Source organism: Trichophyton rubrum (genome assembly GCF_000151425.1).
Source record: "Trichophyton rubrum CBS 118892 genomic scaffold supercont2.9, whole genome shotgun sequence".
NCBI classification, from domain to species: Eukaryota; Fungi; Ascomycota; class Eurotiomycetes; order Onygenales; family Arthrodermataceae; genus Trichophyton; species Trichophyton rubrum.
Genome location: NW_003456420.1, coordinates 622,548 through 645,093, shown reverse-complemented (window position 1 = coordinate 645,093; position 22,546 = coordinate 622,548). Strand labels below are relative to the sequence as shown.

The following is a 22,546-nucleotide window of genomic DNA, read 5'->3' as shown; positions in this document are numbered from 1 at the left end:
TGGAGCAAAAAAGCAGCGGTTATCCAGAGTGGCAAGCCGGGCGATTTCAACTGCGTGCTGCAAGGATATCTCGAGAAGGTGAGGTGGAAAATGAGAGAAATGGGGGTCGTCGAAATATATAATATATATACGCCGGCAGTATATTTTCTCTCCGCCTTGTAATAGTCGTGGCCCCCCCCCAGTCCAGTACTTCGACGTCACTACAACAGAAGCAAGACGCGAACAAGCTAGCTAGCTGGAGAAGATGAGCAGAGGTGAGTTAGAGCTCCTGGTCTGGCAGTAGGGTTCTTATGCTAATGAAAACACAAGTTCTCTCTGGTTTCAATGGCTCGCTACCTGTCCTCGATATCTTATCGTCTTTCTATATTTCAAGGGCAGGCTAAATAAGAAACAAGCTTCGAATGACAGCATCGAAAGTAAAAGAAAAGAAAAAAAAAAAATGAAAATAAAAATGAAAAACAATAGAGCTGATAATATTCACATACAGAGGCCTGAAATGAGCGAGAGAAACGAATAAAGACACTACTCACCCGTCTAAAAGACAAAAAGGGGAGGAGGATTCTGGGCCCGGTAGCTGTTGGCTATCTTGACGCGGTCAAAAGGCCTGCTGAGTTCGATGGGAGGCCAGGTATATATTTTGTCCAATGGTTCCTCGGAGCAATCTGGACGAACAGTGCCCTACCTTCATTTTTGTTTTGACAGGATAAAGCAAGCATGAGGCAGAAGGGTGGGAGCAGTTTAGCGGGAAGCAGAACGGGAAGCCTAGACGCTCTTCCTCCTCCGTACCTACATGGCCGTGAAATATCCGACAGGAAATATGAGATTTGACCTTCCATTTGCTTTGCTTCCTGAAGATCTCTCTTTTTTTTTCTTGACTGATTGCAAGACGATGGATCGGCCACATGCAGAGATTCACACTCAATTGGACCGGGCTATCTCACCACCGAATCGCAAAAATAACATATGTTGGTACGGAGGTAGCGAGTGATATCACACGGAACTCCTGTCCCAGCATGGAGGGCAGAGGTCTTGTCTGTCCGCTGAAATATTGATCCAATGAGCTGGCAGTTCAAAAGAAAAAAAAAAAAAAAAAAACACCTCTGGTGCAATTGCTTTTGCCGCGGATTCATTGCGCCATTGGTCGAAAAGGGTAAGAGCCAAAAGAGAGCGAGCGTGAGAGGGATGGGGGGAGGGAGGGAGGGATATGAGAAAGAAAAAGCAACGAAGAGAGAGAATAAGAAAAAGAAAGGAAAGAAACAAAGATGAACCGGATTTTTGAATGGTATTACCTTCAAACAGAGGCTACCCGCTGACGAAGGCAGTGTGTCCTTGACCCGGCAGGCAAATGAATGCGAGACTTCCGAGTCCATCAGTGACGACGAGACATTCGACCCATCTCAAACGCCCCGGAACGAATCTTTTTTTTTTTTTTTTTCGTCTGGTTAAAAGGGGGCGGCGGTTTTAATGTCTTCGGTGTTGGCATTTAGATATGGTCTCCTGCCATGATCTAGTAAGTTGCTCGACCTGAGTGGATTTTTCTCGGAGACTTCGCGCAAAGATCTTCCACCACTGGGAAGAAGCGCCTTCTCAGCAGGGATCAGGGATCAAGATGAAGTTGAAAAAAAGGGTTTAGTGAGATCTTCCTTACATACACTACGCCTATACGTTCTCCACTCACACGCACCACACACAGGACGAACCGCCAACGAGTGACGAGCAAGTTAAGCAACCTAGGGGGGGCCTAGCTCCATCCTCTGCATGTCTATCTCTGCAACATGCTTTGTCATGCGCTTGAGGTTCATCGCTAGTTAGCTCGGGCGGACATGGAAGCCTGCAGTGCGGCGTGCCCCCATGTTGCGCCTTCAGAAACAGCCAAGAACGAGTGAGGCTTGACGAATGGTACGGTTCGAACTAGTTTGTACAGGAGTAATCTCCTTCATGTCCAGACGTTTATTACTATTTTTTTTTTTCAAAAGGTGTGTCATTTGGTCTCCTTTCTCATCCATACTGTGTCAATTTGCAGCTAATAGCTAACTACATCTTTAAATTTTATGCATGTATGTAGTTACAAGAGTACAGCAGCGCTCTCACGTTTTGTCCTGCTCCCTCCACACCCCCCCCTCTTTTCTTGATATCTTATCTCAAACGCCTATTGGCAAACCGGCGGCCTGTTCATAACGGACGGGATATCCATGAAGGACGGGATTTGCCGTGCAGCTTTCTGGACATGGACATTTCGGCGAGGTAGGACTATTCGAGCAACTAATAGTTTGCGTCTAGCTCGCCAGCCTATTAACTACTCCAAAGGAGCCCCGCTGTTACCATCCCAGCCAGCTCCTTGTTCTCCACGCCAGTCGCCGTGCTGTGTCACTGGGATTCCCTGGTTCTTCTCCCCCGAGATATGCCAGAGGGGAGTCCAACAGCATGGAGTATACGGGCTTCCACGGCTCCTCGCTGCGTGGTCATTGAGACGCCGGGTACCTACAGCAATAGCAACTCCACTATACATCATGTCGACGGGGATGATTTCGGGCCTAAAGTTAGCGAAGTCGAAGTGCAATAAAAAGAGCCTCTTGCCCCTCGAAATACACGAAGCATTTGTGTCAAAGAAAGTAAAAGAAAATAAAGGCGGGTCCGCCATTGGACTGGACTCCATTATTTTGTCTTGTCCGCCATGCGCTCTTTTTTTTCTTTTCCTGATCCTCAGTTATTTTTCTTTTCAGCTCTTCGTGTCTCTTAACGCCGGCGCTCTCCGGTGGCCTAGACATCGTACATCGCCTATCATGCACTGTTGCCTGATATTCATGTTCAACGATCGCCTTCGGCTGTTAGAGCAGTTTTACCTGCGCTGTCAACAAAGTTCTACGGCGTGAGGGCACTCCCAGCTTAATAACTGGGCTAGACTTGGAGACATAGCGTGTCCCATGAGTTGCATACAAAACGGAGCGCGTGCGAAACGAATGATATCACAAGACCCTACGATATAGGTCATTTGCAATCCATGATATCAAGGGGCAAGCTGTCAAGACCACACATTTCCTGCCAGAATAAGGGTCGCATTCGTTGAGACATGATATAACCAGTCTGGCGCTTGATCTCTTACAATTACCTCTTCTGAGCTTCTGGTACTTTTTGATTAAAAAAGATGGTATCGCTGATGAAAGAGATGAGTTTCTATCTGTCCAGGAGTTTCAGATATCGGCGCCTTTCACTGTATCCACACAGTCTCTCCCGAAATTTGAACTCATATTCCTTGGTTGGAGGGCGCACGAGGACGCGCATCTCCCCGTGCCGTTTCCGATCACTTTGTCTAGAATATTGGATGGCTCCTGTACCCGAGGGGCGTTCCGCTACCGAACACAGGATTACAACAGCTATCCAGGAAAATAATACCTGCAAACGAACTATGGATGGACTTCAATTTTGCCCCCCACACCCCTGGGTGTGTATTGCATTCGAATGTCCTATTAAATGGTAACTTACATATTCGTCATGGTACGGAGTACTCGAAGCAAGCGCACCTTACAACCTGTTCGAATGTTGCAATGTACTGTCACGCTGCATTACCTTGCTTTAAGTGGCAGCGTTTTCGAGAAGTCCAAGAGGTATCTTTGTACCGCCCTGTTATACCATGGTTTTCACTTCACATATTTTTCTGTATGATCTTCTCAAGAACGCCCATCTGCGCATGGATGATTCCCAGCATCTTGATTTCTACGGACTCAGTTAGTGCTTGGATCACTTCCCCATATATCCTTCTTCCAAGTCCCCCCAAAAGCCGTTAGAATTAAGGGGGTCCAGCAGCCTATCAAATCTTATGAATAGGCGGGTATCACCCATGGGATCACAAGGAATTTCCTGATAATGGATTTTCGGTACAGGAAACCATGCAAAGTATGCAAGCGAGGCCTTGAATACCAACAGCCTGGTTGAGATATAGAAGGCCCAGAACCTGTAATGGACATGGATCGACAGCCCCAAGCGCCATCACTGCCTCAGCTCCGTTTCCTCCTCCCTTCCTCCTCCGCTCCAACATGGAAGATGCTAGTGAATACTTGACTGGACTTGCATCTTGTATCGTATGCGCTATGGCCCCGCGTTACATTTCCCCGCCATGCTTACGAGGTAGTCCTAGTAACAACAGATGTGTCGATACGAATCATTCGTTAGCTCCAATGCTAGACAGGCCGAACTGGAAGCACCATTCAACCCCTCTCCATAGAAGCAGTACTTCCCTATCTGTTCCCCAAGGGAGCAACATTGAACATCAGTGAAACCCTAGCAAAAGAAATTATTGAAGCACTACGGGATCAGCTTTGGGTTCTCCTTGCCAATGTTACACAGCTTTTCCAGCCATCACCCGGACCATCAAGCTCGCTGTTGCAGGCTGATAGATCCTATGTCTCCATTCCTGGCATCAGTTTACGTATTTTAGTTTGGGGAATAGCAAGTGAAAAGACCCCAAGATAATAAAAACGAACAGCTTTAAGTTCCACTTTCTAGGCACCTGCCACCTGCGCATGTCATCAATTATGGGACTGCTGTCTTCTAGTCCTACGCTTTTTAGTGTACGGCGCCTATTTCTATAATAAGGAATATATCGTTGTCGCAACGAAATCATTACTCCGTACTTCTGCAGGAGACCTGCCTGGCCCCTACCCCTGCACATGAACATCTCCGGATATATCGAACCAAGGGCAGCCACCGATTAAGCAACGGGAAGAATCCATGGATTAACAGCGGCGATCCTGCAGGGCGAATCCGGATACCACAACTTTTGAGCCCACAATCTGCCCATAGCGAACCAGGGAACAAAATAAAAGATGTAACCATTATTCCCTGATGATTTTCTTCTTAGTGTTTGGTACGTATGAACCTACATCGGGTAATGACGTCGAAAACCCAGGGAACGATGAATGCTGCAGCATAGCTTAATTTAATCACTAACGGCTGGTTTTGCTTTCAAGGGGAAATAGACTTATGAAGTGTATTTCTGCAGCAGATAACTAAATAAATCAACTACAGACATCTGTCTTGCAATATAGCTTTATGAATTTCCAATTCGGCCAGAGTCAAAACAGTTCAGCGGTCCTTTTGCAAATCGTCAGATCAGATGCATAACTATAACGTGAAGAATGCAATTTTGCTTGACCTCCTTATGAGACCAAGTTCCTGACGTATGATGAGACTTCACAAGCAAGCAAACATGGCGTCGATATGCATCGTGTGCATCCTCATCTGCCTTGTCCCCCTTTCTTCTCTTGGGGCTAAAATCTGATATATCACTTTTATTGCAAGTGAACGACTGACCGTTATGGGTTAAGTCAGGCGCAAAAAGCGGCTCGGTTGCCTGTCTCTCTGACTCCAATCAGGTAACTAACTCGGCCGTTTGGCTGGCTTGCTTGACGCTGCGGCCACCGGCCTCGCTCGCTAGGTCATTGCGCGGGATTACTAACTAAACGGGAGAAGAAATCGAAGGAAAAAGCATCAAAGGCACGATAAGGAGGAGGAGGAAGAAGAAGGAATATGCTTCTCGTAGCTTCTTGGCTTGATATTGTGTTCGACCAGGTATTAGTGCTGATAGGAAGCGTGGCTTTAATTTTGTGAACAAAGAAAGATACGGAGTAATCGTTCTGGTCACTCAAGAACCAACTAACTAGTTAGTTATCCGGGGAATATAATTTGCAAAAGCGAGAGTCAATGCTTCGTCAGAGCTGGCGAAGAGGCCAATCTCTTCTCGAATGCTACCTTGAAGGGTACAACAAAGTTGCATGCCTTGTTAATAGTGTGGCGATATGTAGTAAGAAGATGCAAAAGGCAGACTAGAGCTCTGCACATGTGGCAAATAGAGACTTTACGCCGGTTCGGGCATTCGAAAGAGCTGGCATTATTTATTGGTTTTGAGAGCCGTTAGATAAAAGGGGTATGTAAACGCCAATAAGTTTACATAGTTATAGTAGTGACTAGAATGATATAAGGGGGCGGGGGCATCGGAGTAGGGTCAGGAAATAATGATAACGAAAATAAAATGACAGAATCGTCGAGCAGGTATAATAATAACACGTAAGAGTGAATAGAGAAGGGTAACAGATGATGAATTCTTCAACCGTATGCGCCGAGCAAAGATATCGGATCATTCTCCCACCAATCTGAGAAGAGCAAAAAGAGTAAGTTAAGCCAATAGGAAGAAAGAAAAAAAAAGCTGTCTAGGAAGTAAAAATGATGGGGAACGATGAGAGGACATGGTACATGAGGGAGACTGTGGGTGTGGAAATGGATATATGCCCCTCGAGGTGTGGCACATAGGATACGTATAGAAATGAGATTTTATCCCAGGACTATTTCATGAACACTGTAGTGCGATCTTTTTCTCCGAAGTAGCATCGGAAGCTCCGTTTTCACCAGATTTGTCTATCTGTGTGGCGATAGTTTGAGAGGTATCATCCATCGGCTTCGTTAAACCATTCGTAAGCTCAGTATCGTTCTTATTCGTACCATCAACTAGCTTTGGTTGGTGATTGCGTGTGTGATCTTCAATACCATTAAGCAATTGCCGGTCGATTTCCATCGACTCTGGTATTTTATTTATATGAGTCTCCTCGTCATTTTTATCAGTTTCAGGGGAGCCATTGACTTCGGGTTGATCAGTGGGACCATTGGACGTCGATGGAAATGAGTTAAGATAGTCAAACCGCTTGGTTCCGCCGGGACTTTCAGGATCAGTGTCGTGTTTTGTGTCCAGGTTGTCACCTAGCATGCTACTTCTCGCCCGTCGAACACTGAAGCGCAGGGGTCTTGTTGCCGTGGAAGGAGTACCCAGGCGTAAGGGGTTGCTCTTTTTGGGCGTATTATGTCCGCTCGTTCTTGCTGGAGATTGTGCAGTGGAGCGAACCTTCTTCCGAGTTCCAAATGGCCGGCCTGGTCGTCGCTTAACGGTAGGAGTGCTGGTACTGGCACCTTGAGGCGGAGGGAAGATCTCGAACCTCGTTGGGGGAATGCCAAAGGCAGGGTTTGAAGGAGTAGATGACGATTGACGACCATTAGTGCTAGGAGCTTGTTTGGCCATGACATCGGCGAATGACAGAGCGCTGGTGGAAGGCGGTCCTGGAGCGTCGAACAATGAAGGCGAAGCTTCAGAGAAGCCCTTTCCATTGGTATTGACAGTTTCAGCACCACTTCCTGCAACGCTGTTTGCTGTATCAGCGTCGCTTGCGCTAATACCGAGGCCATATGAGTTGTTAGGCATGGAATTAGCTGCCGCAGTTGGCTCATCGGCATCAATCTCTTCGCGAGGAGCGACAGTATGAATGGGCGCATGGTCATAGTGGGACTTGTTACTGCGGCCCATTATATACGGCGTCCATACCAGAGAGTTAGGATTCAACTTGACGTAGCCCTTTTTCTCCCAAGACTTTATGTACCTTTCAAAAAAGTCGTAGTCCAAGCGGAGCGCATAGGTCTTAGTGACAGGATCACGGACGAGAGCACTCAGGCCCTCTAACGCGGATATAACATCATCGGGAGTCATACCGGTCTGTTCAGATATCGCTGTAATGCTTGTCGGTGATTTTTTATCCCGAAACTTGTAACATAGAACAAGACGCCAGTAATTGCGATAGGAAACCAGGCCCAGATCAGATAATGGTTTTTCTGGAGAGCCTGTTCTTCCTTCTAGTCGGGTGAGAAGGTAAGAAAAATCAATCAGGAGATTTCCATAACCCTTTCTCTGGTGGATTGGGAGGGTTAGGATACAGGAGACATTATTCGAGGAACTCGGTCGCTTCTCTTTGCTGAAATACCCAACGAAATGACAGCCCCATTCATCATATTCCGTCATGACGTAGAACAAGAAAGGCTCCACGTCATAATAGAGTGTCTTTGAACCCAGGAAGAGCTTGGCCAGTAAACAGAGATTTTGGCAATAGACAGGATTCTTCCGCCCGTCCACCTCGAAGATAGAAACAGACCCTTCCCGATAGATTTCATCGCCCGGAGGATGCTTTGCAGGGCATTTGAGTTTATGTCGCCATGCAACGAAATCGGAGTTCATATACTTGAGGCAAAATTCGCAGATGTATAAAACACGATTGCGACTGTATTCTTCAGGATATGGTGCAGCATACCAAGTCTCAATCTCATAACCGCCAAAGTTGACATACTTGATTTTGCTTGGTGGCCCAGACAGCATTTGAGATGAAAGGAGAGCATTATCCGAGTCTTCCTCATTTGCCATCATTTTCTTTCGCCATTCTTCTTCTGCCTTTTGACGAGCTGCCTCAAACTTATCCCTATCTGTCGGCAGTGGTACAGTTCGCGACGTATCAGCTTCGGCCTCCGATAAAATTCCACCATAAGGCTTTGACTTGAGTTCATCGTTTTCTCGGTCGTGAAAGGAGTAGAAAGGTGCAGCATATGGAGTTGGGTTTGTCGGTGCAAAGTGTGATACTGGGGGAGGCTCGGGTATAGTTGAGGGTTTAGGTAATGCTCTTCGCCGTTGGCTCCTCGGCCTTGGTTTACTGTTCAGTATCTTTTGAAGCTTTTCCTGGTCAAGGTTGAATGACAGTATTAACCGTCCTTCTTTGTGCATAACGCTGCAGTAATGCTTTTGTGCGTTTCTCGTTCTCCTCTGGCGAAGTGCTCGGTTTTCTTGCACAGTTGTGACATCATTTTCTGCAAGTTGGTTCTGGCTCGGGGCACGCGAGCGACTCCCGCTAGTCCTCGTTGTCGGTAACGCTTGCCCGTGCGGAGGAGTGACTTTCCGTCGTTTCCGTGTGGTTGAACGTCTATTTTCAGCCTCATAGGATGATGATTTTCTTTTTCGCAAAGAGCGGGAGCCATCCAGTGGATCGTCTTCGATGATTAATGAGTTAAATACGGAATGAGAATTTGGATCTTGGGTATCATTGTCCGCAGGGAGCAGATCTTTCGTAACACTAGAGACAGTAGATTTTTGTCGAGCGGTGGAGGAGTTCCTTGTGTCCGGTTGGGAGTGCAAATGTTTACATAACGGACACATCCATTTACCGGCATCTAAACTTATAAGTTAGTTGATCAGGATCCGAACTAGGCTCTCATGCATAGTGGCAGGGGTTCCGCATACCCTCATCGTCGTTAAATATGCCTTCCTCGCGGCCGCATTCCCTATGACCTGTGGAACCGTTAGCTAAGCCCCCTGTCATAGTTCAAGCCAAGCCTGTCCCTGCAGAACTTACAATGAACACTACATGTGTCGCATATTAATGGCTCTTCAAAGACCTCACTTGGATCATGCTCTTCATCTTCTTTACAAACACTGAAGGAAGAAAACTCCTGTTAGTAAGAAGTGGCACATATGCAAGGCGATCAATTCAAACCCGATCAAGACTCACATGCAATTGTTGTCAACAGGGGGTTCTGTATCAGCATCCTCTTGTTCGTTGCTTTCAGCCTCCCATTCCTCTTCAACTTCGGAGTCGGATTCAGACGACGCTTCGCTGGCAACTGCATTACTCTCATTTGAAAGCTCTTCGAATTCTGCATCCAGGTCATCTGCTTCACTCGCCGATTTGCCATCCTCGCTAGCACTTCCTATAACTGCAGCATCCTGATCCACCTTCTCCTTAGAATCATTTCCATCATCTATGAGGCTGGGTTCCTTTTCATGGTTGACATTATTTTCGACCACAGCACTTCCTCCATCAGTTTCCCTTTTTCCATGGTATGTCCCATCAACCGTCACAGTCGAGTTTTCATACGTCGTGACTATCCCAGCCTGCGCAGTCGCATCATAAAACTCAGGGTCCTCGTCTCCTTCGGCGTCTTGTTCGCTATCTATTTCCGGTTCTTGTTCGGGGTAGTTGTTATCGTAAGCGGCCAGTGGGGTTGCCGCCATGGTATGAGCCACTACAGTCGCCAGATTGGCGAGCTGTTTGCACCATCCGGAATCCCCCTCTTCTATATCTCCTCTTCGTCTTTTTTTTATGTCTCGTTGCTTCTCCTTGGTTGATAGCAAATTCAAACACGTAGACTCGTCTCGGCTTTCTGAGGAATCGGGCTTTCGGCGGCTCAAGGCTCAATATCGACAGACCACAGTCATTGAAAAGGTCTCCCCGTAGATACACGGAGGTGTAACTTTGCGCAGATGTGTCCACACCGAGGTATTCACTGGGCATAGAAAGAGTTAGCTATGCAAGTCTTCTCCTGGAGAGCTCTCGGGAGGCGTTTTCTTTAAAACCATGCGGACGCGACCACCGCCAGCTCGCCACCGGCCACACCTGGAGAACACAAAGGACAACTAACCGGTAAGCTGCTCTGCTGCAACGCGTAAATCGAAGGAAAACCCAGTCTTAGCAAGGGCCGACGACTCTTTTTACGCCGTTTCTTGCTCGCATCCCCTCCCTTCTTTGACTTGAAGTTCGAGCCATTCAACGAAAATTGCTGACTTATCAGCGCCAAGCTTTATATCGCGCTAGTCCATATCAGGCCTCTAGTGCCTCTGCTCTCGTTCCTTTCTCTGACGTCCGTCGACTTTTTGCCCTGGGACGCCGTCGCCAGTGAGATTACGGACAAGAAAAAGCAGAACAGCAGGATACTCGTTGCGCCGCGGAAATGGGAGTTCCCTTCGAGGCTTTGCTCCCTTATGGGATCATCATCGGTGTAAGTGTGAACCGTTCCCGGGGAGTGGGAGTGAGCAAATGTTGATGTGAACCGCTTTGCCCGCAGTTGTTCGGTGTGACTGGTGTCGGTCTTTCGACTCTCAAATACTATTCAAACGGCCGCAAGAACCCAAGAAGAGGAATTGATGCGTGGGATCAGGTAAGTTGGAGAGCTACTTCCCGTCCACCGTTTCAATTGGGCTCGATCTTTGACTAACTCTGTCATAGCAAAGTAAGTTGCAGCATTGGCTTGCGAACCTGTTACGTTTCAGACCGCCTACAACAATTCGATTACTGACATAATTGCTCAATTCTCCAGTGATGGAACGAGATCTACGGCTTACAGGCCAGAGAAGAGGACAGACAAGCAATCACGCCGCACCCCCAGGCTTCGCATATAGCAACCCATGGAAGGTATGCTCAGATGCATTATGATACCCCACCGATTCCACCAAATATTATCAGAAGCGCTAATAGCCCATCTCAATATAGCTAGAGCCAAGAATCAACTAATTTATTTATATGTCTGTTCAAAGGTCTATCATAATTCCGGGAATTATCTATGACATACATCCATCATCGTTCAATCATCGGAAACCTGCTTGATCTCGGTGCTCCTTCCGCGAATGCCGCGGATCTCCATCGGCAGGAGATGTACATTAAAGATATTTTTCAGCGCAGCAACGCGTTTCTCCTCGCTTTCTAGGGTTTTCAGAATTTCAACGTTCCCCTTCTGGTTTCTCTTGACTATGTTCTTAAGGAGCATCAAGGCCCCGTCGATACGATCGTCTGCTTCGTTGAGGGTGAATCTTGTAAAGATGATCCCTTGGGTAAAGCCACTTGCTGGATGCACGCTAGTCCAATAATTCATGATCTCATAGTCTTCAGGCGTGAACTCGATTTCGTAGAAACAATAGGCCATCACCCACTCGCTGTCAGAGTCCTCGCGGAATCGATATAGCCATGGCCGCTGGTCTGGATCAGTGTTTATGCTCAGATTCTTTCGAATCAAGCTCATCTGGACAACACCAGGTAGAACTGGTTGCCCTTCTTTCAGCAGCAAAGGCTGCGTAGGTCCTTGAGGCCCAAATCCAACATCCACCTTTGTACTCCGCTTAGTATATCTTCACTCCACGGTTCGTGGTTTATGGTGTAACCTGACTTACCATGTACTTGACATCGTCTATAGTAACTATCAATACCTGATGGCCACTTATCCAGTACCAGTGTCAGCCTTATACCCAATGTCGAGTCACATTTAGAGAACACCACTTACAATCCATGGAATTCAGCATTCGCAGGCCCAGGAACTAGACTCTTTGAAACCCTTGCTCCTCCAGGGTAGAACTTGAATCCAAGGGTCCGAAGCACGATTGAAAAGAGCCCGGTATTTTCCACACAGTAACCACCAAGCCCTCTTTCCACTATCTTATGGTATAGAACATCTGGATCGAGCGATATTGAATGGTGCTGAGAGTAATGTAGGACCAAGTTTGAGAACGGGAACGTTGTCAAATGCCGACGCTGGAGAGTGAACAGGGCCTCTCGAGGATCGGAAATTACCAGAAGTTCGATGTCTTTCAACCTCTTTTCTCCATCGTCAGACTTGCATTGATAGAGCCGGCTAAAGTACTCAACCAACTGCTCTCTTGAAAAGGTTGGCCGGTATGTTGTTGTAGATACATCTGCCATTGCGTCTTTGAAAATGTCCCGTCCTTACCTGATGTTGATTTAACAGTAACTAACTAATAGCTTGAAAATATGCCTCCAGGCAGCAGCTAGTTATTTATATCATAGAGCGATCTAAATGGTTAGCACAGCGGCGCTTTTGGCCCGTCACGAGCCATACGAGATACAGGATTATGATAGACGCTTGCTTATCAATAATATACGCAGTTCTAGGCCCTTTGATTCAGCAATACCTGTAGGGCGACTTTGGATCATGTGGTTACCATACGAGCTGCCAAGATGGCTGGCTTGATGATATAGAGAGGAGTTGTTGATGCCGGCAAAGTTCCGAATAACTCACCACCTGCATGAAGTGGATAACTAGCTGGCTATTGGGGCTAGATTAATAATGGCCTGACGGCCTTGAGGTTCCATCTCACCGTCGAGATGCCATCCACGGTGTTAACATGTCTGACGTGGCCATTCATGATATATTGCTACTAACATTGAATAACCCCCATGGCGAGAACAGACGAGGAGATATTCGCAGCTCTGGAGGAGTATTCTGCGTGTGACGTACGGACAATTCTTATTCTATCTTTTCGTGGTTGATACTAATACGCAGTCTCAGATATCAGATGCACTGTTGAAGCTAGAGAAAGTCCCGAACGGTACAACCAAATATGCCGGATTCATAGCTGACATCGGTATGCTATAACTTCATGATAATAGATACCTATCCCTTTGGAATATGCCTAGCCTAATCTTTAAGTGAAAAGTGCCGTTTTCACCGTCTAGAGATATTGAGAATGTGCCAAAAATAATCGGTTATGCATCCACAGTTAAGTTTATACCCAAGGATGACCCATTATCTACCGAGTCTCAAGATGAAAAACGTGGGTTTAAGGCCGGAACCCATTGGGTAGATCATACGGATGCAAATACCGTTGTGTTGCTTGATCAGCCAAGGGGCCAGAAATGCGCTATTCTAGGTGGAATTATGGCCTTACGGATGAAAGTGAGAGGTGCAAAGGGGGCCGTAGTCAATGGTCGGGTGAGAGATCTCGCTGAGCTACGAAGCCTTGGATTTCCAGTGAGTACATTATTGCTTCTTCAGAGTTTTGCTATATATCCGGTACAGGGTCGGATATTAAGTGTGGGCGTATAGGTATGGGCCAAGGGTACTTCGACAGTGGGAACCGGTGCAGAGGCTAAAGCTGCGATGCGAAACGTGCCAATTTCCGTTGATGGAGTAACTGTCTGCCCGGTAAGTACTGGCCTTTATTCAGGTCGTTTATTCAATTTCGGGAGCCGTAAATTGATGGGTTTTCAGGGTGATGTACTATTCTGTGACCCTCTTGAAGGCGTCGTAAGGATACCAAATGGATTGATTCACGATATCTTGGAACTGATGCCCAAGCTCATTGCTGCGGATGATAAGGTAAAGGCTGATGTGTTGAATGGGTCAACTGTTTTCGAAGCCTTCAAGAAGCACAGGGGTAGTTAAACTTCCTACACTTACTTTGCATAGATGGTGAGATTCAACTTGATATACTTGATATACTTGATATACCTGGGAAAGCAAAAAAAGGCAGTGACATATAATTGATATAAATACAGTTTAATCATCTCACGGGACAAGTCGCTTTTATCCTCACAACAAGTCGTTATATAGGGGCAAAAAAAAGAAACATATATCTATCTAAATGCTCGCTGTAGGGGGATTCAACATCTACTCCGCAACCCAAACAGCGGCCATACCCATTCCAGTGCCAACACACATACTAGTAACGCCAATCTTCTTGTTTGTTCGCTTCAGCTCAGTCAACAATGTGCTGACCTGGCGGGAGCCAGTGCATCCAAGAGGATGGCCAAAGGCAATGGCACCACCCTTAGGGTTAACCTTTTCAAATGGAAGACCAAGCTCCTTAGTGCACCAGAGAGCCTGGGAGGCAAACGCCTCGTTGATTTCATAGATGTCGACGTCTTCCTTGGAAATACCAGCCTTCTCCAATGCAGCAGGGATGGCCTTCCAAGGTCCCTGGCCCATGAGAAGAGGCTTAACACCGACAACGCTGGCAGTAACGTACTTGCCGATGATCTTCTGTCCAAGCTTCTCAGCGGTAGAACGCTTCATAAGGAGGACAGCGGCAGCACCATCAGAGATCTGAGAGGAGTTTCCAGCATGGATGGAGCCATCGGCGGCGAAGGCAGGTCGGATCTTGGAGAGGGAATCAGGGGTGATGCCAGGTCGGACACCATCATCACGGTTGACTGTGATGGTCTTCTCTTCCTGAGTCTTGGGGTCAACAAACTTGACAGTGAGAGGGGCAATCTCCTCGTTGAAAAGGCCGGCTTCCTGAGCCTTGATAGCCTTCTGGTAGGAGGAGGCAGCGAAGACATCCTGATCCTTGCGGGAGATCTTGAGGTCCTTGGCCATGTCTTCGGATAGAATTCCCATCGGAACCTTGCAGTTAGCAGCCTCCATATGGTTCTCGAGGAGCTCAGAGAACTCCGTGACAGCTCCGGGACTAAATACTTGATTAGCATATGATCATACAAATAGCAAAAGTAGCTGGGGCGTAACATACCCGTATTGAGAAGACATGCTCTCAACACCAGCTCCGACACCAACATCGATGACACCGGCCTTTATGGCATTGGCAACATCGACGATAGCCTGCAGACCACTGGAGCACTGTCTGTTCAAAGCCTTGACGGCAGAAGTCTCAGGGAAACCAGCGGCCAAAGCAGCAGCACGGAACTCAGTGGCACCACCACCGGGAGGTAGAACTGATCCAACAGCAATATCCTCAACAAGCGAGGGATCGATCTTAGATCTCTCAATCAGAGCCTTGAAGGCGCCGACCAGGAGGTCAGCAGCAGCGGTGTCCTTGAAGCCACCCTTGCCGCCCTTTGTTATGGCAGTTCGAAGAGCACATGTTACAACAATATCATCCGGGTTCTTCTCGAGAATAGCAGAGCTTCCGCTCTTGCCTGGGGTCACTTGCTTAGAGATCTGAGCGAGACGCTGGTATGCTGGAGGAAGATATCACATGTTAGTAGAGGGTACGCTCTATGACGTAGCTCGGGAAGGCACTCACTGGCAGACATGATGGATGAAGTGAAGGCGGTTGCAGACGGGATGGTGTAAATAAGGTCTCTAGAGGTGGCTATAGGCAAGATAGATGAGGAGAAGAAAGGAGCAGAAGGAGTCGGATATCTCGGGCGTTGCGCTTTATATGCTGCTGCTTTTACGTCCGCCAAACATCTGATTAAGGGAAGATCATTAAGGTTAGCAGAAAGTTACCGAGGCATGCGGAACGTATATTTACCCTTTTCCGTGATTACGTAATGGACCGAGTTTCCGTCACGTGAAGCTTCTCTGCTGGCCTTAATGCTTTTTGGAGAGAAAAAAGTCCATGTGAAGATTCGACGGCGTTGAAGGAGGAAGATATTGATTTGATATAGGTCGCAAGGATGTCGTTTGCTCCCAGATCACTGGCGTTGAGCAAGGGGATGCGATGCGCGCATAATCGGCTCAGTATAGCTTCGCGCATAAATATTGAAACGGTAGCTATCACACTCTAGTCTTTCCAATATATCAGACTAACAGAGTATCAGGCAGGATCACCCCTCTTATCTTCCGGCCGCAACGTTTCCACTGTGATATCGAGGTCGCGGGCTCTCCACTATGCGTCTGCCACACAACAATTGCCCTCTATATCGTCCTTCCGCGCTCTCTCGAACCTAAGGCAGCCTACCCCAGGAGTCGTATGCCGCCCCTTCACCTCTAGTCGCAATGCGGCCCCTTTCCCCCCTACCGAGCCGTCTGGGGAAGAATATGTCAACCCATACAAAGCCAAGAGGAAATGGCCACCGGACATGAGCAAACTCTCACCAAAACAACAGTTCAGACTAGAGCGCAAATACAGGCGCCGGTCGAAACAAAAATGGGCAAGACCTACGTGGACAAAATGGACAAAGTTGGTTCAATGGGGGTTAATTGGATGTACGTGCTTGATATTGTCCTGGATCCATTGGCTTTGTGTATTGTCTTTACGGCATAAGGGAAGCTAACGTATACACACTCTAGTCGTATTGGTATATTCGGTCCTCTTTATGGAAATGAAGGATGCCGGGCCCAATCCGTTCCAAGGAGTAAGTATAAATCTCCAGACATTGGCGCAGATGAGAATTTTAACGGCTAATTGTGAGTGATAGTTCCGAGATTATCTCAAGGGACTACTCGATGATTCAGTATTATCAGGACGTCGACCTGCGCTTCGAAGCGAATCTACCTCCCCGGTCGAAAAGACCGGAAGCCAGTAATTGGTCCTGGCGTTTTGTATGAATATCACGTCGGTTTCTTTTTTATGTCTGTGTTATTAGCGGCATTTTCCCTATTCTACTGTCTCCATAGAATCCCATCTCTCCTCCAATGTTTCTAGAGAGATGATCCAAAACATCTAATGCTTTATCTTTGATGGCAACAACTTGTATAAAGAGAATGTATATTATTCTCCTTTACTACTAGCGTTAGTAGACCCCTGGTCCAGCGATATGGACAACAGAACTAAATATAGACCACCGCCAACACCGTATAACAACAACATCATCATAACAAGCCTTTATCAAATCGATAGTTAGCCTGTTGACTTAAGGTCATCCTTTAGTGTGTATAAAACCGATTTAACATTTCATTGCTTCGGAACAATTTTAAGGTAAGCAACCCTATTATTTGGTTTATTTATGCGGGGTCACAGATATTACAGCCGCAACTTTCAGCTTCAACTTCGTCTCAGCTTCATCTCAGCTCAGGGACGCGACCATCTCTTGCTAATAAGCTGGCCAGCAAACCTCCCTGCTACCCTCAAAATAACCCGAGTCTCTCTCTCAATCAAGAACTGAAAGTATCCTTTGTTTAAAGATGGTTTTTCGCAAAGTAAAGGTCGGAATTATTGGGTACGTCACAATCTATGTCGTGGAACGTCCATGTTCCTCCAATATATTCGGCCCTTTACTGACCACTCCGTTCCATTTATATTCATTTCGTAGCTGCGGGGAGGTGTCACAGGTGATACATATACCAAATTTCCAACACCTCTCAGACATATTCACTGTCACTTACTTGTGTGATATTTCTGCTATGGCCCTGGAGCACTGCAAAGGCAAAATCTCCAATCCGCATCTTCAGACCACCAAGAATGCGGAAGAGTTATGCCAGTCTCAAGAGGTGGAGGTCGTTCTTGTTGCGAGTAATGACGCGTACCATGTTCCGCATACCCTACTCGCCCTGAAATACAACAAGTTTGTCTTTTGCGAGAAGCCAATGGCTCTATCGTTAAAGGACGCTGAAGCCGTCTTGGAGGCTGAAAAGCTTTCGTCTGGTAGGGTGATGGTTGGGTATATGAGGCGGTATGCAGGGGCCTTTGTCGACGCCATCAACGAAATAGGTGGCATTGGCGGCGTCACTCATGCAACAGTCAGGGATATCCTCGGTCCCAACTCGTGTTTTATTGCACAGTCAGGCACTTTTCCTAAGAAGTTCTCGGATCACAATGAAAACGATGCAGTAGAGCTTGCCACAATGACAAGCCAGGCCCTGGAACAGGCATTATTCGTTGAGCTTGGTATTCCGGTTAACCCAACCACTGCCAACATGTGGAAACACTTGTCGGGGCTGGCTTCCCACGACCTGAGTGTCATGAGAGAGTGTTTAGGAGTTCCGAACAGGGTGCTTGGTGCTTCTATTTGTTCAGATACAGGTCCCCAGTTCTGGAGGTAAGCTATACCATTGTTTTTCAGCTAATCATAACCAGAGAAAATCGAAAGCTCCTTGATACAGCTAGATACCTAACAAATTGTAGTGCTCTGTTCAAATATCCAGGTTTTGCTGTTTCTTATGAGTCGGGATGGGATGAGATACCACGGTTCGATGCGAGTATCGAAGTGTTTGGGAGGACAAAGACCGTGAAGATATGCTATGATACCCCATATGTCAAGGGACTGCCGACAACGATGGTTGTTCGTCAACTAGGTCCCAACGGTGAGTACATAGAGTCCACCGTTAGAAAGACATACGAGGATCCGTTCACTCTGGAGATGAAGGAATTATACGAAGCTGTGGTGAATGAAAATAAAATTATCAAGACAACAGCAACGGATGCGGTGGCGGATATTAAAATTTTCCAGATGATAATGAAGACTGGGTATGAACAGTCGCTATGAGTTTTATCGTGATGTCTCTATTTTCGTTTTCCGAACCATCTATCTATTCATGCCGTATTGAATATGATGATTCTCTAAACTCTATATTAGCAGTCAGGCGTGAAGCAGGCCCCATCCTACCACTTTACCCATTCGTTATCTAGGCTGCGTTGGAAGACGCATTGCCTTCCCTTGCATTGAGATACCATCTCGGTCTACCGCGAACCGAGTAAAGTTCATCAAGGCTTGATGAAAAATTTCTTGCTCCTTGGAGTATATCCCAACTGAGACCCAACAGAACATCCACCAACGGAATTTGGCTAGCAACCCCCAACTAAAAGGAATGCTGAAATTCTGCATACACACGTACTCGAAATATATAGGATACCAGCCGGATTGGTCCCAGTCAAGAAGCCAAAGCCGAAATTTTTCATCGACAATGATATTTCTGGGTGCGAGGTCTTGGTGCGAGAATGTCAGGGGGAAATGCCGGTCTGGTTCTAAGGGTGCCGCCGTGCTGGTTGATGCTGATAATGACAGCGCTCTGTATGCTGCTGCTCTGCGTTTCCGCGAAGGAGAAGAAGATACGTTATACCAATATCGCACAAATGCCGTGATGGTTTCGGAGCTCGCGTGAGGTGGGAGGCCATAGTAGGTACCCAACCACATAGACCTGCATTTTCCGTCTGAAAGGGATCCAGCAGTCTTCGAGGTCAAGCTCCGCATCTTCCGAACGAATTGCCGTAATTGTATGGCGAGCAGCAATGACCTTGGCCAGCTTAAGGAGATCCAGGCGTCTTCTAGGGTGCGACCCCTGATTCTGTCCGATATGACATAGATACTATGGCGGTCATGACTTTCGACGACTCGTTGGATACTCGGTACCGGGATTCCCAATTGTCTCGCTCGCCTTATTGCTATAAGGGGACCACTTTCCTCGCCGCGAGAGTACCGTTTAGCGACCAGATTTTGTGAGAGGGAGAACAGGCTAGATGACCCTGGAGATATTTTGGATCCATTAATATGGTGAACAAGGGTCTCCTCATCATACTGATACAGCAAATGTTCTTCGAACTTGGCACACATTGTAGCTGGGTCATGTACCCTGCCTACTCACTGGCCTATCGACGCAAATATGAGAAGGTCATGTAGCATTGTGTGCCCTCTCGAAAGAGAATTGCAACGAATCGGGTGCCTAAAGGAGCCCTGTTGACCGCAACGGATACCTCATCACGTGGCTTCAGCTGCGATGGCGCAGTGAGCAAAAGGTAATTAGATAGGTTCTTCGATTTTATTCATTAATAATAATAGAATAATAATCTGGAGAGTAATATAAGGCTATGGGCAGAAATGCTAAATAACAAGCACTATGCGAGGTACGGTCCAATCTTGCAAGGAAAAGATAACTCCAGAGCCATAGAACATATACCAAAACAGTATTAAGAGGAAAAGAATAGAGAAAGGGTCATAAAGTCGTTCCAATGAAGGCGGGAAGGATTGGTGGTCGTTAATCATATCCCATCTGACGTTTGTTTTGATGGGCTCGTCCAAAATACCACATCGAAATGTTGTCCATGTAGGTCAAGCATAGCCTTGAAATGACTAGCACAGGAAGAAGGACACAATATGGAGTTGCAAAAATATACTTGGGGTTAGGAGACAACGCCGTTGTGTAGCATTCCGAGGAGATAATGTGCCCGGACAACAGGGAAAAAGTAAGGGGGAAGGAAAGTAGGAGAATATTTAAAGATAGGACGTCATAGCCAATCACCGCTTGACTTTCTCTGATCGGGACTTGCAACTCCAACGTTCAAGTCTAGGCGTGGGGGAGCTTCGCTCACAATCCCTGGCTTCTTTTTTGGGCTCTGGTTACCAGCTGTCTTGATGGGGCTGGTTGGAGGTGCATCTCTTGGAGGGCCTTCACGGACAAACTGATAGTCCCAGCCATCCTCTGCTGCTGCAGCAACCCAAACCTTCAAGCCAACATGGAGAGCGGGGTAGAACTGCTCCTTGCACGTGCGGAGGCTCCTGCCCATGACCTTTTCGAAGCCCGATGCTTTGAGGTCAGTTCTGAGCTTGTTGCGCTCCTCAGTCGTTGGCATAGACGCAATGATGCCATTCATAAGATCTAGATGGATTGCAAGGTAGCTTGTGGCTTCCCATTCGACACCTCCAATATATGGGGCTGCAGGGACAGGGGGGTGTGGTGGAGGGAAGTGGCGTTCCGAGTAGGGCTGAGATGGGTCAACGGGCCCATCTTCCGATGTTGTGACCGGGACAACGTTGTAGTGATGTAGGAACATCCAAAAAACTTCTTTAGTAACGTTGGTCACTTCTTTGCACCAGACTCGATATGGTCGTGGCTGATAGATATCTGCAATGAACGACAGTGGTTGAGCTGTCTCTGGTGGCGCTGGATCGCGCATATAAGAAAGTATGGTATGGGCACGAGACACGCGTTCTCCAGGACCAGCATTCGATAAGAGAGTGAACAGCAAACTGATGATTATCGCACGAGTGCTGAATTCGCTAGGGCCTTTCTTTTCATCATCGAAAAGCATGTTTAGTAATGTAGGGAAAAGGTGGCTCTCTATGGAGCGAATATGGTTGAGAGCAGTAGTAGTTGTGCATAGTGCCTTGAGACAGAGTAGAACTTCGTGCATGAGGGTATCTTCATGTTCCTCCCTATGATACAATATTAGTATTCGTTGCATGAGTAATAATAGGCATCCGTGTAAAACTCACCTCCATTCTACTTTGATGATTCTGTAGAGCAGTTGGATGAGCTCGTCCATGCCTCCACAGGACATGAATTCAGTCACCCAGGTCACAGTTTCATTTCTTAGCAAAATACGAAGCTTGTGTATTTTGGAAATTTCAACTATTTCCGGCTTCTGAACTTCCTTAAGATAGTGGACAAAATCCGACGGTTCGTCTGCATCTTTTGGAGTGCGGATATACTGCAGAGAGCTCAGAACAGAAGCAGATATGCCTCGGGAAGAGGAGCTGGATGGTCTAGAAAAGTCGACTGACTTCGGCCGTTTGGAAGGTGTGGTTTCACCTTTACCTTTTTTCGAGTTAGATGAATCATTCTTAGTGAAAGTGCGGCTCCGAGCCCGAGTCTTGGTCGTAGATTTGCGAGATCCACTTTCAGAGCCCTTTTCGGCCTCTTTATCGCTGCTGAAAAACCCAAACTTCTTCTGGCTGGTGCCAGACGGGGTAGTTGGCGTCATTTCATGCTTGTTCACGAAGTCTGCTTTGATATTAGTGTCCAAAGCCCTCATTTTATCACGCATGTTGAGAGGGATGTTTCGAGATTCCTAGAATACCAATGAGTAACTTGTTCGTGTGGAAATGGATCCAAAACCAAATAAACTAACCAGAAGCTGTTCAAATGCGTTTTCGATAACAGTATCTTTAGGGTCAGTTTGCTTCGTACTAGCTGCCTGCTGGTCCTTTGCATTGAAGGCTGCAATTGCGGCCATGACCCGGGAGCTTCGACGGCCATTTGAGACTCTTCGTTTTGCTGGAGCCTCATTTGATTTAGTTGAAGCTTGAGAGTTGCTGCTGGAGCTGGTCTTCCTCTCGGGAAGATTAGAGTTGTGTGGGCCTAGGGGACTTGGCTTGCGGCCTGTTGCCAGCATTTCCCTAACACCAGCAGAAGTTGAAGGGATAGAATCAGATTTACGCCTTGCCTTATCTGCACGGGTGAGACTTGGTTTGTGGTGGTCGTGGAAGTTCCTTTGCTTTGACGGCGAGTATCCCTGGGGAGTGTAGAGTGACATTTCCTCAGCCACTGTCCGTCTGTTCTCTGGAATGTACCGAGATCCAGAGTTATTATCCGGAGGCAAGTGCGCATTATAAACACTGGGAGCTGCAGAAGCAGAATCATCGAAGATATCGGTAGGAGAGAAATTCTCCTTATCTCTGGATCCAGAGTCATTATCCTTTGGGCGAGACTGGTGCTTCCGGAATAGAGAAGACAGGCTAGTAGACGACTTTGTCCTCTTTGGCTTATTCCGTCTAGGAGTTGG

The 22,546-nt window shown here is 47.1% G+C and overlaps 10 protein-coding genes across 10 annotated transcripts; 5 read left to right on the top strand and 5 right to left on the bottom strand.

Annotated features, from left to right (window-relative positions):
- Positions 1 to 292: 292 nt before the first annotated feature.
- Positions 293 to 1,769, bottom strand: TERG_12531 (uncharacterized protein). Its single transcript, XM_047751475.1, has 2 exons — positions 1,290 to 1,769; positions 293 to 1,040 (listed from the first exon to the last, which is right to left on the bottom strand). The coding sequence occupies exon 2, from the start codon at positions 902 to 904 to the stop codon at positions 596 to 598; it is 309 nt and encodes a 102-aa protein (XP_047607179.1). The 5' UTR covers positions 905 to 1,040; positions 1,290 to 1,769; the 3' UTR covers positions 293 to 595.
- Positions 1,770 to 5,402: 3,633 nt separating this feature from the next.
- TERG_07217 (uncharacterized protein) lies at positions 5,403 to 9,871 on the bottom strand (the record flags this gene model as incomplete). Its single annotated transcript, XM_003232321.2, has 4 exons — positions 5,403 to 9,030; positions 9,101 to 9,148; positions 9,213 to 9,292; positions 9,369 to 9,871. 4 exons carry the CDS (start codon positions 9,869 to 9,871, stop codon positions 6,344 to 6,346), a joined length of 3,318 nt encoding a protein of 1,105 aa, XP_003232369.1. The 3' UTR covers positions 5,403 to 6,343.
- A 716-nt stretch (positions 9,872 to 10,587) lies between these two features.
- On the top strand, positions 10,588 to 10,937 carry TERG_07216 (uncharacterized protein; the record flags this gene model as incomplete). The annotated part of the gene is made up of 3 exons (XM_047748732.1): positions 10,588 to 10,635; positions 10,702 to 10,794; positions 10,863 to 10,937. 3 exons carry the CDS (start codon positions 10,588 to 10,590, stop codon positions 10,935 to 10,937), a joined length of 216 nt encoding a protein of 71 aa, XP_047604720.1.
- TERG_07215 (uncharacterized protein) lies at positions 10,890 to 12,462 on the bottom strand. The gene is made up of 3 exons (XM_003232319.2): positions 11,911 to 12,462; positions 11,801 to 11,846; positions 10,890 to 11,736 (listed from the first exon to the last, which is right to left on the bottom strand). Exons 1-3 carry the CDS (start codon positions 12,324 to 12,326, stop codon positions 11,218 to 11,220), a joined length of 981 nt encoding a protein of 326 aa, XP_003232367.1. The 5' UTR covers positions 12,327 to 12,462; the 3' UTR covers positions 10,890 to 11,217.
- A 359-nt stretch (positions 12,463 to 12,821) lies between these two features.
- TERG_07214 (uncharacterized protein) lies at positions 12,822 to 13,809 on the top strand (the record flags this gene model as incomplete). Its single annotated transcript, XM_003232318.1, has 5 exons — positions 12,822 to 12,878; positions 12,934 to 13,009; positions 13,082 to 13,395; positions 13,471 to 13,569; positions 13,636 to 13,809. 5 exons carry the CDS (start codon positions 12,822 to 12,824, stop codon positions 13,807 to 13,809), a joined length of 720 nt encoding a protein of 239 aa, XP_003232366.1.
- A 360-nt stretch (positions 13,810 to 14,169) lies between these two features.
- Positions 14,170 to 14,754, top strand: TERG_12530 (uncharacterized protein; the record flags this gene model as incomplete). Its single annotated transcript, XM_047751474.1, has 1 exon — positions 14,170 to 14,754. One exon carries the CDS (start codon positions 14,170 to 14,172, stop codon positions 14,752 to 14,754), a length of 585 nt encoding a protein of 194 aa, XP_047607178.1.
- A 1,028-nt stretch (positions 14,755 to 15,782) lies between these two features.
- Positions 15,783 to 16,634, top strand: TERG_07212 (uncharacterized protein; the record flags this gene model as incomplete). Its single annotated transcript, XM_003232316.1, has 4 exons — positions 15,783 to 15,875; positions 15,927 to 16,314; positions 16,399 to 16,463; positions 16,527 to 16,634. 4 exons carry the CDS (start codon positions 15,783 to 15,785, stop codon positions 16,632 to 16,634), a joined length of 654 nt encoding a protein of 217 aa, XP_003232364.1.
- Positions 16,635 to 17,232: 598 nt separating this feature from the next.
- TERG_07211 (uncharacterized protein) lies at positions 17,233 to 18,090 on the top strand (the record flags this gene model as incomplete). The annotated part of the gene is made up of 1 exon (XM_047748731.1): positions 17,233 to 18,090. The coding sequence occupies one exon, from the start codon at positions 17,233 to 17,235 to the stop codon at positions 18,088 to 18,090; it is 858 nt and encodes a 285-aa protein (XP_047604719.1).
- A 582-nt stretch (positions 18,091 to 18,672) lies between these two features.
- On the bottom strand, positions 18,673 to 19,747 carry TERG_07210 (uncharacterized protein; the record flags this gene model as incomplete). The annotated part of the gene is made up of 2 exons (XM_047748730.1): positions 18,883 to 19,747; positions 18,673 to 18,832 (listed from the first exon to the last, which is right to left on the bottom strand). The coding sequence occupies exons 1-2, from the start codon at positions 19,596 to 19,598 to the stop codon at positions 18,673 to 18,675; spliced, it is 876 nt and encodes a 291-aa protein (XP_047604718.1). The 5' UTR covers positions 19,599 to 19,747.
- A 61-nt stretch (positions 19,748 to 19,808) lies between these two features.
- Positions 19,809 to 21,659, bottom strand: TERG_07209 (uncharacterized protein). Its single transcript, XM_047748729.1, has one exon. The coding sequence runs from the start codon at positions 21,224 to 21,226 to the stop codon at positions 20,270 to 20,272; it is 957 nt and encodes a 318-aa protein (XP_047604717.1). The 5' UTR covers positions 21,227 to 21,659; the 3' UTR covers positions 19,809 to 20,269.
- Between the last annotated feature and the right edge of the window lie 887 nt (positions 21,660 to 22,546).